The sequence below is a fragment of the Carassius auratus genome, unplaced genomic scaffold (genome assembly GCF_003368295.1).
Source record: "Carassius auratus strain Wakin unplaced genomic scaffold, ASM336829v1 scaf_tig00024062, whole genome shotgun sequence".
Lineage (NCBI taxonomy): Eukaryota > Metazoa > Chordata > Actinopteri > Cypriniformes > Cyprinidae > Carassius > Carassius auratus.
The window spans coordinates 1,288-21,197 of NW_020525316.1; the positions used below are offsets into that span (position 1 = coordinate 1,288).

At 37.4% G+C, this 19,910-nt stretch overlaps 1 protein-coding gene across 1 annotated transcript in view; it reads left to right on the top strand.

Annotated features, from left to right (window-relative positions):
* Positions 1-458: 458 nt before the first annotated feature.
* LOC113078053 (neuroblastoma-amplified sequence-like) overlaps positions 459-19,910 on the top strand; it is a gene marked incomplete at its 5' end in the record, with an annotated part of 79,404 nt that continues 59,952 nt past the window's right edge. Inside the window, 15 exons of the mRNA XM_026250328.1 lie at positions 459-632; positions 1,056-1,194; positions 2,707-2,785; positions 2,967-3,076; positions 4,820-4,883; positions 5,296-5,489; positions 7,061-7,321; positions 8,330-8,455; positions 8,785-8,936; positions 9,010-9,147; positions 12,911-12,989; positions 14,214-14,318; positions 14,664-14,800; positions 17,680-17,766; positions 17,842-17,995. Coding sequence (XP_026106113.1) covers positions 459-632; positions 1,056-1,194; positions 2,707-2,785; positions 2,967-3,076; positions 4,820-4,883; positions 5,296-5,489; positions 7,061-7,321; positions 8,330-8,455; positions 8,785-8,936; positions 9,010-9,147; positions 12,911-12,989; positions 14,214-14,318; positions 14,664-14,800; positions 17,680-17,766; positions 17,842-17,995 — 1,999 coding nt within the window. The remainder of the gene's footprint in view (positions 633-1,055; positions 1,195-2,706; positions 2,786-2,966; positions 3,077-4,819; positions 4,884-5,295; positions 5,490-7,060; positions 7,322-8,329; positions 8,456-8,784; positions 8,937-9,009; positions 9,148-12,910; positions 12,990-14,213; positions 14,319-14,663; positions 14,801-17,679; positions 17,767-17,841; positions 17,996-19,910) is intronic.

The following is a 19,910-nucleotide window of genomic DNA, read 5'->3' on the forward strand; positions in this document are numbered from 1 at the left end:
ACATATATAATGTGGAGAGCAGGGGATCGCAAGGACCCCTACAGTACCTAGCTATTGCTTTTTTGGTCATATACAAATATGCTTTGCAAACTTAACATTGGTTTTCACTTATGCAACATTAACATAGCTGGTTGTTTGATGAGGTAATGTTTCGCACCATATGCTGTCGTTTTCCATTATTATAGCTGCAGAATTTTTTAATTTTTAATTTTTCATTAAAATAAATTTACATTAATTTATTATTTTGTTTAATTTCATATATTTATTATTATTGTTATTGATATTTTGTTTTATTATCTTGTTTGCTTAACATTTAAATGAAAAATAAATGTTTCTTATTTCATTTCATTTCAGTTTGGACCAGTGGAAATGTTGCCAGGACAAAATCAAACAGGAATCAAAAACCATTATTGTTGAGCCTAATTGATTATTATCTTGAACAGTGTCTTGAACCACAGGGTTTTATTCATCTGGCCTGGTAATGACTATTATAATGTTGATTTATCGATTTCCTGTTCCTGTTTTGCTTTCAGTGTCGGAACCAATCAAGGATTTCAAGAGAATCACACCTTCAGTTTCTCCGCCCACTATTCCAATGGGATTACCACAGCAATATATCATCCTGGCCACAGGTGAGACCCCATCTAGAAGCTGGTTTTGTTGTGTGGGTGTGTGTGACTGTCAAAGGGATGTTTTTTAAATGTCTTAAAATGACTCAAAATCATCTGGCGTAGCTCTATCTTTGCATCACACTTTTTGTGATTTGGATTATTCCCTATACAGGTTTGAATTGAAATCCTCTCTGGCAGAGCTTATTGATTTGTAAGAAGAAAATATTTTAGACTTTAGCTGCCACATGGGGGCAGTATTTATGGTGTATATAAGTGTGTGTGTACATTTGTTTGTAAATGCTGTTCACATGCGTAGATCAGATCAGATCCCTTTCCTGTTTCATCAGCCCCTCATGGACCACTACAGCTCAGAAGCATGCTGAGGTGCTCTCTGTGTGTGTTTTCCTCTGACTCATGCTGCTGATGTGTTCGTGTGTTCCTCAGGTTGCTGTTGGTGGGAGGCTGTGAGTCTGGAGACAGTGATGTGTCCAGGGCGAGCCGTTGCGGGATCACAGCTTGGAGGGTGTTGTCAGGGTCACCTCACTATAAACAGGTCACCAGCTATGAGGATGACATCAATGCGGTGAGTCTATGGACATAAAGGTATATTAATGTGCTAATAATAATAATAATAAAAATAATACATTTTATTTATAATGTGCTTTTCTCACACCCAAAGCGCTGCAATTAAACAATTAAAATGCAAAATTAATTGATAAAATATAAAACAGCAAAATAAATCAAATCAAAACCCTAATCAACAGCTTGACTAATGATACAGCATCCATGACATTCAGTCTTTCACAAAAAAATTAAAACTAGATTAAATTCAAATCTTGGGCATATCAGGTTTCTGATCATGGTTTTGATCTTTGATCTTACTAGTTTCCCAATGAGAGAAAAAAAAACTAAAACGGTGGAGCTCTAACTGATTATTGAATATTTTCTAAAGAAAATCACTGTCTTGATGTTAATGACCGGCACTCTTTTCCACCTTCAGTACTTGGTGCTTATGTGCAGCTTATTGATTCCTGTGTAGTTGCTAAGGTGTTACTTAGAAATCGAAGTTATTGTTTGTAGCTTGTAGCAGTGTGGTTGCTTTGGCATATTTTGGGGCCTCACATCATGTTCAGGGTAGTTACTAGGGGGATGCTTGCAGGTCAAAAGAGCCTACAGTCTTTATGATATTCTGGTCCCTATGTATTATGTGGGTTATTGCTTTTTTTGTTGTGTTTTTTCTTTCTAGTTTTTATCAGCCACCACTAAAGAATTGGAAGTTTTTCTCACTTTGCAGAACTATTACACTATGGACTACTATTTCAAGGAGTAAAGACACTTCTGCACTGATTTCTGCTCAGAATACACAATAATTCATTCTCACATCACTGTATTTCACAAACCTGAAAGCACAGGCTCATTTCTGGTTTTCTAAGGTTGTAAAGGTTTTATGTAGTGAGCTCTGCAAGCTGCATTGTAGGCTTAATAAGAGCTTTAGTACTGAAGCCTCTAGCTGTTTATTCTCTCCTACAGATCCAGTCGTGTGACTTCTGATTGAATTGGTGGAACCTGTTTTAATATTCTTCACATTTGTTCAATTTTCAATTATTTATTTAGTTCTTGGCTTGATATAGTGTTATTGAACGTGTGAGAGATTATGGTGGGTGTTGAAAACTGACCATGACCTCTCACACATACCTTAAATATGATGAACAGATTTAATTTACTAAGTATCTAAAAATAACACTCCTATATAAAGCATTTCTCATATGGTAAAAACAAAAGCTCATGATTTTGTCCATGAAGCAAGAGAACCAGTGAGGTTTGTTCTAGCGCAGCATAAGCTTCTGTATTTACCATATGTGATTTGCTCTATGTATGTGCGTTTATATTTGAATAAAGTTTACATTAAATCTGTTTGTCATATAAAGTGATCAGGTCCCTTTGGTTTCTAACAAGTCCATTTTGGTGATTTAGTTATCAGCTAGCATGTTCCAGAAACTAGCTTGATAACCTTAATCTAGTATTACCAGTTGGTAGCTTGCATTCATGAGATCATAAAGGACGTTATGAATCATCATTTCCTTTTCTTATTTAGTCCCAGAGGCGAGGATTCTTCAGGATTCCCAGCTTTCGACTTTCTCCAGGCATAACAGGTGAACAGGTGACTCAAATTGGTGAAGATTTTTGTCGCTCACTTAATTTGTTTGCTAGCCTGTTCTTTCCTGTCCTTTCTATGACAGCATAAAAAAATGAAAAGCCAAAGCTCAATTTCATTCTGCTAATAACTCTGAATAAATAGTGTAATTGCCTAATTGAACGTGTATGTTTACTTAGGATGGTGTGTTTCCGAATGAGCCTGGTCTCCTGATGGCACAGTGCTGGCTGTGATCAACTTCTCTGGCAGTCTCAGTCTCTGGGATATTCCATCGTTCAAACGGAGAGGCAGCTGGAAACAAGAGGAACAAGTAATAAAATCACTGTGTGTGTTTGTGCTCGATTTCAGAGATTTCACACTTCGGGTTCGCTTGCCTAGTCCCAATCCGAATTCGATTGCTCCCCCTGCCTCACTGGACTGTTTTATTTTATTTAGACCCGAATCGTGTTTCGTTTGCTTCATCTAGCCAGAAGCTGTTTACCCTGTTGCTTAGTAATGGGGCGCAGGAGAAGGCAGCAAATGCATAACATTGCTCTCTGCACTTTTATATGTTTACGTTTTTGAACCGTACTTTTTGTTTATAAAGCTTCGGTACATAACGCCACATATGTCTGTCTAACGAATGTACTGCAAATGCTCTAAAGAAAACATTGAAGGCCAACAAAAATGAGTTAGTCACGCTTTTCAGGAAAGTGAGTGAAACACAAACACACATTTTTATAAAATAATATGTCATTTAATAGCGGTTCACTTCTGCGATTTGGTACGATTGCATTCACATCAGCAGCGAACTGTACCGGTGTTCACATGAACCATACACCAGCCTTTATAAGTGCATCCAAATGAACTGAAGTCTGACGTCAATCGAACCGGGTGCGCACCAAAAGAGCTAGTGTGAAAGCACCCTTAAAGCTGAAGAGTATGCATTCCTGTGCCACTGTTCCAATCAATGTAATTAATTGTTTTTAAACATGTTTCTCAAATACTCAGTTTGCCTGTCATTGGTCAAGCAATCAGATAATCAAGCCCTCAGCTCACGCCATTGGTTGAATCATTGTTGTCGTGCAGGGCTGGTCAGGATTCTCAAACAAATAAAGCACTACAGTGTATACACTTTTAAGGGCAAACAATGGGCAATGGCTGAGTTGTCTGCATATAAAAGTCACCAGGAAATTCAAATTTAGCTGTTGTCTGTGCCCTTGTAATCGTTAATCAAAGACATTAACGTTCCCTCTCACAGACATCTCTTCTATGAGGGAGGAAGAATGATTCCACCCCTCCAAACAACCTGTCAATCACATAATTATTGCAGCAATTAGCAAATGACAACGATCCAATCAATTCCCGATGGATAAAATCAAGTCCTCTACATTTTTTTGTTTGTTTGTTTGAGAAGCTATGATATACTCATCACAGTAAAGATGAAAAGACAACCGTAATTTCGTTTTGTGCTGATTTTTAAGTATACTCAATTTGTTAAATTGTCTCCTACTGGCAAGCATGTATCATTACACAAAAACCTAAAATTTACAGTTTCCAAAGCCATTGTAGAAATGCTCTGTTTGCAGTCACAATTGTCTCCATTTAAGAGGAATTACAGAAATAAAATAAAATAAAAAGACCGTTTCCATTTAGAATACAACAGCTTTTGAACTAGAATTAATTCCACGCAAATCAAATAATTTTATTTTTTTCTATTTTATATTTCATTGTGTAAAACATTAACAAGGCAAACACCTAGGATAGAATAAAATGTCTTAACATGGGAAAAGATGGCACACTTCAGCTTCAATATTGCTTTCTCGGGCACAGCTAGAAATGAACACACCTTTTAACAATATGTCATAAGTTGATATATTCTTGCGTATACTTTGCTTGTATGTCTTCTTTCTTTGTAGCACTTGACTTCCAATGTCATGCTGCAATGTTCCACTGATTTGCTCATCACTTTCTGTTCAGCATGCGTTCTGTCACCTAAAAAAAACAACAAAAAAACACCCTTAGCTATCCTTTTTTTTTTAAAAACTCTCTTGTTGTCCTCTCTTTCATTTAGCCGGGATTTGACGAGATAAACCCGGAATGGAAGACGTCGCTGGAGAAGAGAAAGAAGATAAAAGGTAGCCACTAGCCAGACCCTTAACTTTAGATGTGTATCACTCCTACACTTACCTAGCACTATTAATTATGTAGTGAGTCCAGACAGAGGTGGTGGGATGGAGAAGAATGCTTTAATAAAGCCCTGCGTCTTGTCATTGTAGAGAGGCGTTAAATTCAGGCAGTGACATTTTGATTGTGGGTTTATATCACACGTTTTCATAAAGCTTGTCTGTCTGCTTGTCCTCGGTTTGTGCTTTCTTCTCCGTTTCCTCTTTGAAAACGATGTTTTTAAATCATCTATCACTTTCAGCTGTGGAATGGTGACTTTTAAATCAATGAATGTCTGTGAAATGTTTTATTTATGATATTTTTTCTTCTTCTGTGTCTTGTCTTCCTTAACACCTGTCTCTTTTTCTCTTTCTCTCTTCCCAGATAAGGAGCAGTACCAGTCTCTGCTAGATGTGAGCTGGTGGAGTGAGACTGCTTTGATTTTAGCCCGCTGTTCTGGGGCTCTCACCGTGTCCTCTGTGCGGACGCTCAAAAACTTACTTGGCAAGTCGTGCGAGTGGTTTGAAACCTCACCGCGAGTCACCTCGGCCCATGACGGGGGCTTCCTCAGTCTGGAGGTGTGTCTTTTGTATGTGTATCAGTTTTCATGAATAGTCCTGATATATCAGTGATGATTTTGCTGAAAGGAAGTTGATTGACTAAAAACTCGAAATCCTGTGACATTTTCATATATTCGTAAGTGACCTTGGACCACAAAACATCAAAACAAGTGTCAATTTTTTGAAATTTCCATAGATGTATAGTTTATTATGATAGAACAATATTTGTCCGAGATACAACTATTTGAAAATCTGGAATCTGAGGTTGCAAAAAAATCTAAATACTAAGAAAATCACCTTTAAATTGTCCAAATGAATTCTTAGCATTGCATACTAGTAATCAGAAATTAAGTTTTGATATATTTATAGGAAATTTACAAAATATCTTCATGGAACATGATCTTTACTCAATATCCTAATGATTTTTGGCATAAAATAAAAATAATTATAATTTTGACCCATACAATTTTTGGGGGATATTGCAAAAAATTTACCCCAGCGACATAAAACTAAGTTTTTTTTTAATTTTTTTATACATTTAATTAGCAATGATGCAGCAAAAGTAACAGTAAATACTTTAACATTATAAAAATATATAATTATTTCAAATAAATGCTGTTCTTTTTATCTTTCTATTTATCAAAGAATCCTAAAGAATGCATCATGGTTTCCTCAGAAATATTTAGCAGAACGGATTTCAAAATTGTTAAAAATTAGAAATGTTTCTTGATCACCAGCTCAGCATTTTAAAATGATTTCTGAAGGATCGTGTGTCATGTGACACTGAAGACTGGAGAAATGACTGCTGAAAATTCAGCATCAAAAACACAAACAACAACAAAAAAATTGGTTATTTAATATTGTAATATTTCACCATATTAGTGTGTTTTTAATCAAGTAAATGCAGACCCAGTGTGCATAATTAACTTTTGACCCCAAACTTCTTACCAAGAATATCATATAACACTGTCAAAAGAAAAACTTAATATTTTAAGTCCTAGTGACAACACACTTCTGCCTTTAGAACGTTGTCTTTCATTCGTAGCCGCTGATGACAGTAATTACTCCTGTAAAGGAAGTCGTGTCATTCCGACACTCTCTCTCTATCTTCAGGCCATCGTCATAAAAGTGCTTTACCGCTCCTCATCCTCAGATAAGAAAAAAATCTCATCTCTTCTATCTCCTCCTCATTGTTTTTTGGTGCTTACCATTGATGTAAAGCTCTCACAGCTAGAGACATGTGAACCTGGAGGGGAGTACAGAGGGATGAGAAAAGAAGGAAAGTGAGAGCATGAGAGACATGTCGGGTTTTATTCTGGCTATATGTTGGGTTGATGGTTTCCTCACTCCTTAGGGAAATGCAGCACACAGCTGTGGTGTCGACTGTGTGTGTGTGAAGTTTGTTTGATAGATGTTTCAGTGTACTGAAACAAACAGGTACTGCCAGGAAGATTTGTTTTATGTCCTGCGGAAATGATGTTTGTTAGTCTTTCAAGTCCATATTCGAAATCATCCAGTCTTTTTAATAGTCAAAAAAATGTTCCAGAAAGTTCTATTAACTTCTTTTGAATCGGTCTCTGTCCTCTCAGTGTGAGGTAAAGCTGGCCCATAAGCGCGCTCGTCTGGAGAGCAGTGTGACGGGTGAAGAGGACGATTGTGATGATGACTCCGACTCGGATGAAGAGTCCTCGGCGAAAGCACGTTATTTTGGATACGTGAAGCAGGGGCTGTACTACGTGACTGAGATGGAACGCTTCGCCCCTCCCCGAAAACGGCCACGCACTGTTATCAAGAACTACCGCCTGGTCAGCCTGAGGTCCACCACGCCAGAGGAGCTCTACCAGAGGAAGGTGAGTTACTATTACAACCAGACGGAGCACAACCGCCCACTCCAAACCAAACTCTTTAGGTAGAGTCATTGTGATGAGCAGATGACTGTACATTATCCTGCCTACTACAGAATTACTCATCAAATAAATAAACTGCTGAACATGAAATATGGTTGAGTTTAAATGAGTTTGTAATCTTACCTGTATGAGATCTTAAAACATCCATTAAGAAACAAGTATTTTGAGTGCGTAGGGAGACAGACCTTTTCCATTCGCAGTGCTTCATGGGCACTAAAGAGTTCTTTTGATGTGATTCGCTATTTCTGATGGAGATTTCTTTCTGAAATTTCTTTGCAGAATCATGGTTAATTCCAGTATGGAGAAAATACATGGAATTTTACTTCTGGAACCTGATAGAGAACCAGTTTTTTTTTTCATTTCATTTCACCAAAAAAATAAAAATTCAGTCGATCACTCATGGGATTGCAATATTTCGATTACTCTGAGAATTTTTAGGGAAAGTGGGTTTTTAATATACCTTTAGGTTCCATTTCATTTTTGGGTTGGTTTATGTCAAGTACGGCTTTCTCCTTGAAAATAGCCAAAGAAGCTGGTATAACTCTTCGAAAAACAAACAAACTCACTCTCATGTTGCACATTATAAATAGAACCAAAGTGATGGCTTTTCACAAGAATAACAATTCATGTAATGTGACCAGATGATCCACAAAGATTAAGTAGACTTTGAAGAGTACCTAGCAACATCCGCACAAGTTCATTAATATTCATGGGCTTAGCCTTTTACATATAGTCCCTTTACAAAACCTTCCCGAGTGTGAAAGAGAGAGGGGGATGAATTTCGGAGGGAATTGTACAGGTGGTTGAAACACCATTTTGTGTGAAACCCCAGCTCCTTCTAGATGTACTTTATTTCTATAATATTAACAGGTCCATCCATAGATGGACCATTAATAAGACTAAGCGCTTTCAGTTGAAGTTTATCTGGTGTGTGTGTGTGTGTGTTCACAGATTGATAACGAGGAGTATGGAGAGGCTCTCTCTCTTGCTCAAGCATATGGTTTGGATTCTGATCTCGTCTATCAGAGGCAGTGGAGAAAATCTACAGTCAGCATCGCTTCCATTCAGGACTACTTGGTAAAAGTCATTCCTTAATCCACAATATTTATAAAAAAAAAACATTTTGCAGTGCAAATAACCGATGCAAATTAAATTTTTCCCAGTGTTCAAAATGTCAGAACTAAAATACCCCCCCCCCCCAAAAGCACTGTAGTTGTTCCTCTTGCTAATGCAAACTTATTTTAATTAATTTATTTAAATATCCATTTATTCTTTGTTTGCACTTTAAGTGTAGGGCTTCTTAGGGATGTATTGTATTTTAACATCTTGACATGCTGAAAAGTGTTGACCAAAATTGGTGCTTCGTATTAGTAGTTCTTAGATTTTTCTCCCCACCCCCCCAACAGAGTAAGATAAAGAAAAGATCATGGGTCCTGCATGAGTGTGTGGAGAGGGTTCCAGAGAATGTAGATGCTGCCAAAGAGCTGCTGCAATATGGCCTGAAAGGAACTGACCTTGAAGCACTGTTTGCCATCGGTGAGGGAGAAGACCAGGGCAGGTGTGTGACCCATTCTAACACAGATCTGGAGATCTCCTCTTTAGCTGTATGTTAACCAGGCTGTCTGTCATAGATTTATTTTGTCAGGCGATTTGGACGTGGACGATGGTCCATATGAAGACTTCGTTTCCACAGAGGAAGAGATGGAGCAAAGAAAGGAGAGGGAAGCCAAGAAGAGACAGGAGCTCCTCAAGAAAGTGGACTTTAGCAAGTAGGTTCTCTCACATACACACACAATGTAGATTGGGTAGATGTTTGTGATAACTATATACTTGAAGATTCTGCTAGTCGGTTGGCTGTTAGCTCTCTAGAGGAAGCCTTCTATAATTAGGCTGCATTTAAATCCTATATAATGTGTATATATATCATAATTTATAAAAAAATAATTTAATTTGCCAGCTTTTAGGATTACAGGATTTCAGATCCTTTCCAGTGTAAAAACCAATATACTATATGAATCAGAATCAGAAAGAGCTTTATTGCCAAGTATGCTTACGCATACAAGGAATTTGTTTTAGTGACATAAGCTTCCAGTACACAGAGACAACAACACACAGACAAAAAAAAAAAAATTTACAAATTGGCAAATAAATAAGTGTATAAACAATTGTGCTATAAATGATAATGGAATAGGATTGAGTGAGATATGAGAGAAATATTTTACAGACATGTTGTTTCCACAGATAATTAATTAATTCATTATTAAACAGACAAAAAAAGCCTTTTAATTAGTCACAGTATTAAATCAAAATAAAATTCTTAAAATGTAACCTAACAAATTATTTACATACAGTATATTGTATTATGTATTGCACCATACTGTATATTGACTTTTTTTCTATCCATTATTTGAGTGAATTTCAATTTATAAACTTAGTTTGTAGAAAAATTTATTTCGTGGATAAATTTGTAAACTAATTAATGTTATTAGTTATTTATAGTTAAGCTTTATAAGCCAAAACTTTTATAAACCAAAAAAAATACATTTTGTTCATACAGCATTTTTCACAATACCATTTGTTCCTCAATACAAAGCATCATGTGTTGTAAATGTATTTCTAAAAACTTAGAAATTCCGTAAGGATTTGAAAACCCTTTTTGTCCTCAAATGTCCTTATACTCTTGGTGGTCTCCTTGTGGTCTCCCCTCTGACCCTAGTTTAAAAACCCTTGCACCTGCACAGATACAAAAAAATACACAAAGCAAATACAGATAAACTCGTCACTGATGCTCTAGTTGGTTGTTGGACGTGACTCACCACTAGTAGATGTTCTCATAAAGCTCATTAGAAAGTTAAATTCAGTGGAAGAGATCTTGGAGACATCACAGAGAGAAAGAGCGGAAGACGGATAAAGAGAAGCGAGAGGAAGAGGTGCAGGATAAAATTAAAGCCATTTATAGATTTATTTCTAATCTGCATAAGGTAATTTATACCTCTGTTGTGCTTTGCCCAAGAGGCCTTTAATGAAAGAGTCCTCTGTGAACACAAATTATGAATGCTCACACACCCTATGGGGAAGAAGATACAGACAAAAAAAATCCTAGATTGGCTAACATTTGCTGTAAACACTGCACTAATTAAACCACACTGTTAAAATTGCCTTATTTTTCATAGCGTAAATTGGTTAAACGTGTACACGCATGCTCTCCATGCATATCACACAGAACTGTATCTAATTTTCACTTAATTACTGTACGTTTCCACCAGTGGTCTGACACCAGAGTGTGTGTGTTTGTGTGTTTACTCCTCAGGCTGTTTGTTTGTATGTAGTCAGCATATTTAATGTGCATGTTAATAAGGCTGTTTACCAGTGTCTGTCTCCATGTAAGATGCATGATTTCCTTTTTACTCCGTCGAGGGGGAAATAACGATTGACAGAGCGAAAACCAATGAAAAATAATGGCGAGATGGAAGAAAAAAGAGAAACAAAAGCATTCATAGAGCGGAAGACATGATAAAGGTGATGAAGAAAGAAGATAAAGAGCAAAAGAGGGAGAAAATAGACAGGCACATCAACAAAAAGAGGGATGAGAAATAGAGAGCAACTCTAATTGTGTGTACTTCAATTTCTCCTGACGCTCAGCTGTGGTAATTCAATGGCAAAAAAAGACAATCTGTTGACATTCTGTTAATTTCTTTTTAACTACGCCACCATTATAGCAATGGGGTAGTATCGATCAGACCGCTGGGTCTAGTCAAAGGTTTATACACGTGTGTGTGTGTTTGAGAGCAATAGAAAGTTTAGTGCTCTTCTCTTTTTTTCCTCTATCACAGCTAAACTGCATATTTTGATAGTGATTCCCCTTAACAATGTGTGCCTGTCAATCAGGCTTCAGTCTCGCAGCGATTTTCTCCCAGTTGAAAAGGACACTGCCTGCAGTTAATTCAGCTCCTTTCAAACATACAGTATATTTTGAGATCATCTCAGGCTTATGTGTGCTGGCAACTTTAAACCTTATTTAGTGACAATGCTTTTGTTTTGCATTTGAATACGCTATTCGCCTTGTCTTTGCTTTTTTATTATCAGTGTAATAATCTGAGAAATAGTTTTTGAGTCTTTGATGCAGATGTTCATATAATTTAAATTATACATCACGAATACATCATATTACTTAAACTATGAAAATGTCAAATTAAACTAGCTTAGCCTAGTGTGTCCTTGAAGTGGAGTTGAAAATGTATATAATAATACATAGCTCTAATCTATGTACTTTATAATTATTGCACTATTGAATGATTTTGCACGCTATTTTAATGATACTTGATTTATTTATTGATTTTTGTTAAATATTATATAATAACAAGTGAAATATATCAATAATTTTTATCAGTTTGATCTCCATTTGTAGTTAATTAGTGGTATTGTTCGCAATGTAATTATTTCATTTTTTTCCCCCTGTTATGTTTCTGACTTGAATGCGTGTCATGTTGTAATAACGAATGCCTGATTCCGAGGAATGGGTTTTCCTGGTGCGCTATAAAGGCAGCTTTTTGCCTGCAGCAGAACCTGTTTGCGAACATGTTTGATGGTGCCAGCAGAGCAGAAAATACACTTCATCAGACTGACCATTCAAGATTCATTGTAATATTTACCTACCGGTACTTAACTGCAATTGGCAGTTTTTTCCCCCAACAATTTACATGCTGATTTTGCCTGATTTGCACCTTTTTTTTACTAAATTTTTGTCCTGCGACAAATCAATAGCCTATTTCTTTTCTCCTCTATAAACCAACCTGCTAAACAATCATTCCATTGAATTTTTTAATGCTTATTATAGTTTTTTTTTTCTCTTCTTTATTTATTTATTTTTTTAGATTGACCATGCCAATGCTAAGAATCCGACCGACAAATGTGCGCTAAGCATCCATGAGCGAGTGTGTTAATGCATAGGCTATTCTTTCTATCTTTTTTTTTTTTCATGTTTGCCCTGCGATAACATCCTGCAGTTCAATATTCTCCCCCAGTCCAATGATCTATGTGTGTATGTGCAATTCTCATTCGCTTACAATGGGAAGCTCAAGTTTTCACAGTAATACAGGTAGAATGAAATGAGATTGTAATTGCCTTCTGTGGATTCTTACGCTGACTGCTACACGTGCGCGTTCGCATGGGCATCCAGGCAATCAGGCAGCGGTCGCCTCACATTAGCCTGTCTTTGATGACCTAATCTGGGTCTATAATGGCTCACTACCCTTTCAGCACTGTTCTCCTTCTGTTTAGTCCCTTTTTTTTCTTCAATCACAAATTGTCCCATTCTTCCGTATTTCCTTGTAATGCCTTCCATTATATCTGTAAGCCTCTACGCACATGCCTGTAAAATCATCCACCCCTCCCTCAGAGTGTGTGAAGCTTTATATCATTACAACCTTTTCATGGATATTAGCGGCGGCTCTCTGAAGTGGATGCATGCTGATAAGCTCCAGATAAGACTGTTTTTGCATGTTTAATCCTGTTGATCTTATGTTCTTCCAGACTGACTCTAGAGCAGAAGGAGCTCTGCAGAAGTAGACTGAAGCTTCTCTGCTATCTGGACCGTTTGGCCACTTATGAGGTAACATTTTCCAAAAAAACTGTACTTTTGTATTCAATAAAGATTTACATTTCCAGAATTTGGCTTTAATTGGAACCAGTTTGGGTTTAAAAAGGTTATATCATGGAGAACAGGTAGTAGTAGTATAAGTCTGCTGTCACTTTAAGACACATCTAATGCATCTATAGGCACGCAGACGTTTTTCTCTTTACTTTCACTTTAGACATAACCAACTGTGTTTATTTGTAAACCTTGTGTGTTTGTGGCAGTATTAACACAATCAGACGCAAAAGATAACATATCCCAGTAATCAGGCGCTATTTGACAGGATTTTTAGTGTGAGTGTGCACTTCAGGTGTATTCGCTTAGAAAAAGTGCACATCAGAACAGCATACGAATGAAATGTTTAAAAGACAAGACTTTAAAGCACATGCAAACAATGTACTTTTGTGATTGCAAATAAGTGCAGTGTGTTCTGTCTGGATAAATATTTATGTTCAGAACATTTTCTCAATTCGCCCACTTTTGGAGGTGGTTTTAGACCGTCAGCACCTATTTAGTATTCAGCTGCTGTCATTCATATCCGTTGATGTGATTTATGCTTGTATGTAAAGGTTAGTCAATTATAACAAGGGTAATTTCCATACAGAAGGCACAGTAGCAAAAACATCCTTATTTCTACATGATAACTATTTTATTGCAGAAAAGGTTGGTCAGTTATAAATTGCTAATAAAATTATAAAAACCACGTTCTGAAGTTACTTTGATCATCCTGAAACTATAAACCCACACGAATGGTGTTACTAGGATAATAATCTTCAATAATCTTAGTCATTTTATCTTACCATTTTATGAATAAATTGATGCGTGAGCGACTTCATATCATAATGCTTTGTTTCAATTTGAAAGTCATCAGCAGAAGAGTGTCGTCGTTTCATCCTGTCGCATAGTTAATGTCCTGCTCAGATTGTAATGGATGGCCTTTGTCAGTGTCTTCATTTGTAATTGATTTCAATGGGAATAGCGCTGAATGTAACCAGTCCTCTGAGACATTAAACACACACGTGCACACACATACACATGGCGGCCATGTTGACTTAAAGGCTGTAATTGTAAATGTCAAAGCGAAAAATGTCAGCAGTGTGGACTGGGAGGATTTGACCTCTCCTGAACTCTCATGTTTGTTTTGCTTTCTTCCTCTCATCTTTAATCCTTCTTTTTTCATCATTCTGTCATTTTCTGCAGGAGATTCTGGGTGGACCTCATGCGGCAGAGCAGCGATTTGATGCTGAGTTTTTCAAGAAGTTCCGCAACCAGAATATTGTTCTGTCAGCAAGAACGTATGCAAGGGTAAATCTCTCTTCCTTTGTTCTCCGTCTATGACAAGAGCGTGTGTAACGGGGTCCCGCGGCATGAGTTATAGTCACCATTTCACAGTTTTGTGGATAAGTGTGTGTGTTCTCGCTAGCTTGTAGAATAAAAGATAGATTCCCCCCATATTCTGTGAGTATTTTAAAGTGTAGATGTCTGAAATATGGTCACCTGCCCAATGCAAAGGCTTCTGGGGGTTTGTAATGTGGGAAATATTGCTGCAGAGTATAAAGCCATCTGTAAATAGTTTGGTTTCATAAATCATCTATTAATTATTTATCTCTATCAATCTTGTTCCTCTCGCCTTTTCTCTTTCTCTCTCAGGAGAGTAACGTGCAGGCATTGGACATTCTCTTCACTTACCACGGATCTGAGCTGCTCCAGTACCAGCTCGCCATTCTCTGCAATTTCCCAGAAACCACCTCTCCTCACGAGTACTCTGACCTTCTGCCTAAGGCAGGGTAAGAATTACTTATTGGAAGATGCCTATCTTGAACAGGATTAACAAAACCCACATAAATCTTTTGGAAAGTGTGTAACGGGAAAAGGTCATTTTAAGATGACAGGTCCACTGAAAGAGGTTATTAGGTACTGTCTGCTATATGACCGAATGAGGTGCTAGTTTAAACAGGTTGGTTATGTAAATGAGACATTTTGCAGTGCACCTTTTCCATCTGCTCTTTAGTCTTTAAGACTTTAAGATTATGAAATAACTGCAGGCTGTGAAGTAACCTGCTGGCTCTGGGCCAAAAATACTAAAAATAAACACTGAAGGAATATGTACACAATCGTTCAAAAGTTTAAGGTCGATAGTATTTTTATGTTAAGTCTCTTAAGATCAACAAAGCTGCCTGTATTTCCAAATTTATAAAAAAAAATGCAGAATAAATACACCGTAATATTGTGAATTGTGTTATTTAATTACATGTGTATGTAACATCCGTAGTATTACATGAATGACTTGTCATAATTACTTTCAACGACATCTTTTGAGAGCTGTCTTAAAAATAGACTTCAGTTTAGCTTTAATTTCCATTTCACTTCATAGTTGAGCTAGAAGAAATGAGATTTTGCAGCTTTGAAAGTGCTAATATGGTGAACGCTTTTGTGGCATCGGTTAAGACATCCTTAGGGATTTCGCACAGATCTTGTTTGCCGATGACACTCTAAAATCGTGCTGTCTCTTTTGACACCCTCAGAACTCAGACAAGAAAGACTGATGTAATTGCTCGCTCTAAATATATTCACGAAAAGTATCAAAACAGGCAATAGCTTCTATACTTACGTTTACACTGAGATGAGAACTTGGTAAGAGCTTTTGCTGCTCTGTTTTGTACATATTGTAATCTAGCAATGTTTTTGATTGGTTAAACACGCTTTGTTGTATGTGTGTATGGGAGTGCACTGATTTAGTGGACGGGTTTGTGTGTGTTAAGACAGAGACACACAGAGTTAGGGCATTTGCAACCCCCCTAATGTTCCAGTAATGGGGGTGACAGAATAGATTTAGTGTATTGGATCCGGTCGCCCTCCTTCCGCCCATTCTCTCTTATGGAGGTCAGTCGCCTCTGCAGTGAACATCCATCACAGCTCAGCAGCTGGAGGCCGGAAGCCTGCGAGTGCTAACAGCGCTGCTGCAGGACTCTCGCCGCACCAGTAGTCTCTCGCCATCTGCCGCCTCTGCTGGAAAGAAACAGCCAAATGAAGTTTTCTTGCGGTTTACAGTTGCTAATGTGTAAAATAGTGAAATTTTACATTCTGGTTAATTTAATATAATGCTTTTAAGATTAGAAAATGTGTAACATTTATTAAATGAAACAAGTTTTACATTTCATAGTAATTTAAGATTCACATTTAGATATTCTGTTTTTGGCCCACTGGTCACCAATTTTTCTGTTTTGTTTAAGTATTTTGTTTGCTTCAAGGCCTCAGATCAGGATCTGTTGAACTGGACTGTGTGTAAAAGTCTTATTAGTTGTATAGCTGGGATTCTTACTGTGTCTGAATGTTAGGATTGTGTTGTGTGTACATGCATGACCATACATTTTTTCTATAAAAGTAGTTGTCTCATTTGGGAAGGAGTGTGTGTGTGTATATGTGTGAGGAACATAATTGTGCTTTTCAGTCTTAAAAATGGCCAACTGGACAAATTACATCCCATTGTTAGCATTTTATAGGTTGTTATTTGTTCCATTTTCACTGTCCATTTCCAGTATGTTTTCAGCCTACTAACATAGATAGCTCTGTTTAAGAAGGGCTCAATAGAGTCAGATACATTAACTCTGATGACTAATGCTTTTTGTCATCTCTAAAATGTGTTTATTTCAGTGTGACTTCCGAATCAGCTTGTTATTTCTGACATTTTAGTTTGAGAGTGGTCTTGTGAAGTTTATTTAGGTTTAGAACTACTTTAGAGTTGGTCCTCAACAGGCTTTCAGAGTTTGAATTGCCTTTAAAAGGGCATCAAGAATTAGTTTGTTTGTTAGTTATTGAGTTTGTTAGTTGGTTGTAGGGGTGGGTGATATGACCAAAATGTTTTATCATGATATGAAAAATTTTATATCTCGATAACAATATCTTGATATAGCCCTTTTTTTATTTTTAATAAGGTTTTTTTATGATATTACAATTTTATAGCATAGAAATTTCACAATCCTTGTCACCAATGTCAATATCAAACAAATACAAGAAAGGTGCAGATCCAATATACTGTTTACATATGCGCTCTCTCTCACAGCCGTATACATTCCCTTAAGACCTAAATGACTGTGTTTATGAGGATACTTGCATTTAGATGCATATAAGTGTTTATGCAATCGTTCAAAGCCAATGAAACAGCAAAAATGCTCACAAGCTCTATTAGCAGCTGATGAGTGGCTTTCGCACTCAACTCACACACTTCAAAATTGTGGTTACTAAGTTAGGTTGTTTGTGCGTTAGTTATTAGCTTTCTGTTTTGTTTTCGAAAGGACACCAATAATTTTAGTTAGTGGCTTCTTTTGTTCTGTTGCGTGTTAGTTTGTTGGTTAGTTAGTGGCTTGCGGTTTTAGTTATTTTTGAAAGGACAGCGATAATTTTAGTTAATTCGTTAGTTTCTTGTTTTGATCTATTGAAGTGTCTTAGAAAAAAAAAAACAATGTGTGTGGTTAGTTAGTGGCTTGCTATTTCAGTTGTCCTCAAAAAGTCAACATTATTTGTGGTTAGTGTCCTGAATTTTCTATTTTGAACAATTATTTTTCATCTTGGTGCCTCATTATTGAGTCCATAAACCTTGCTTAATTAGTGACAATAAGCTGTTGTTGGTTAATTTTCTCACTTTTCTTTCTTTCTTTCTTTCTAGTGTGGATAAAAAGGGTAATTTGGCTTTCATTCCTTGGGAGGAGAGCCGACACAGAGATTTGGACTGGTGTGAAGTTCCTGAGTGCAGGTAAAATCACACTGCTGCTTGTGGAGGTTGAAATCTCTGTTTATCGCTGGTGACTGTGTGTGTTCTTTTCTTTAGAGGAGTGGTGGAGCCCAACCCAGTGGATGACTGTCACTTCTTATTTGAGGAACAACCAGAACTAGAGAGGTTTCGTAGCGCTAAACCCTCCATCACACTGCTGACTGAATGGTACCTGACCAGGGCACAGGACATAGAGAGCAATTCCCGCCAGGTACACAAGTGTACACGCTGACAGAAACTGACACTCAAACATGGATCAAAGCACACCATTTTCTTTTGCACTTTCACTTGACTGACACCTTACCCGGCTGAAAAACAAACAACCTCCTCCGATACACATACAGATGCACATCTGACTCGCAGAAGATTTGCTTCCTTCCAGAGTGACAGTTACTGCTGTCCCAGAGGGCTGTTAGTGTTGTGAGATCAAATGTGGAACTAGATAACGCTGTATCTGTCCACTGTGGACGCTCCTAATGGAGAGGGATCTGAACCACTATGAGACCAGACTGAGCTTCTGAACTCCTCTGTCTTTTTCTGTATTTCTGTGCTTTCCTTCCTTCATACTTTTATAGTCTTTCTTTCTTTCTTTTTAGATACATATCTCTAAAAGAACAGTTCTAAAAGAAACTACAAAAAAGAAATTTGGCAAATGCTTTTTATTTTACTAAAAGCTGCAATTACAGTGGGCTCCAAAAGTGTGAGACCCCGGTTTAATATGCTTTTAATTAGCATTCTTCTGATTTAGCCCACCCCCCCTCCACCCCCAAAGACAGCTTGTCTTTTGTTGTTATGTGTTCATAAGAACCTTATACTGTAATATGTGCTTATATTTTACAAAAGTCATCTATTGAGCAATATTATTTTATAATAATTTTTGCCTTCGTCCTGTATGTCCATAATTGTACTTTTTTGGACAAGAATTTGAATGGACTAGTTGTATGACTAGTCTCAAACTTTTTGTCCTCACTGAATTTGACCATTATGACAACTGCTATCACTCAAATGTAGGCGCAGCCTGTTTCAGGAAGTGCTGCAGAGCAGAAGAGACATCACTCTGTCAAGACAGAGGTTAAAGCAAGGAGAAAGGGCTGTTCTGAGAGAACTTGACATGTGAAGTGAGGGGAGGAGGACGGGCGTAGCCTGGGAGCAGATTGAAAAAGAAAAAAAAAGAAATATAGTGCAATGAAAGTGTGTGAGATCTGTTTATCTGAGCTCTGGCTGCCTGTTTGGTCCTTAAAGAGAAGGGAAGAATGGATGAGAACGATGGCCGTTTGTGCTTAAACGAATGGTGTGCTGTTTGCAATCATTTGTTTTTAAGGTAAATTCAAGTACTGGTTTTAATCCTGATTTAGTGTTCTGTTAACTCCACCCCAAAATGTACATTTTGTCATTATTCACTTACCTCCAGGTCGTTCCAAACCCGTTAAAAAGCTTAGTTCAACTTCGGAACACAATTTAAGTGAAAGTGAAAGTCTTGACATTTGCCAAGTATGGTAACCCATACTCTGAATTGGTGATCAGCATTTAACCCATTCAAGTGCGCACACAGCAGTGAGAAGTGAACACACTGTGAATACACACCCGGAGCAGTGGGCAGCTATAGATCCAGCGCCCGGGGAGCAACTGAGGGTTCAGTGCCTTGCTCAAGGGCACTTCAGCCATGGGTATTGAGAGTGGAAGAGAGCGCTGTTCATGCATTCCCCCCCACCTACAACTCCTGCCAGCACTGAGACTTGAACCTGCAACCATCGGGTTACAAGTCAAACTCTCTAACTATTAGGCCAAAAACTTTATTAATTTAAGAGATTTTGTGACTTGTGACTGTCCCATTGACTGCCAAGTAAATTGCACTGTCAAGGTCCAGAAAAGTATGAATGACATCATCAGAATAGTCCATCTACCATCAGTATCGCCGCATCACCGTAGCGTCATTTTGGAGAACATCCACTGAACGCAAACTTTTCATGCTCTTCTGTGCACTGATGTGCTGTTTTTGTTCAAATCAAAGCATAGATACAAGTAATAAACGTATCCAAGTGTTGTGGCAGACAAGCAGAAGAGCATACACAGTTTGGGTTAAGCGGATGTTCTCAAAAATGGTAACTAATAACTACTTGCTTATT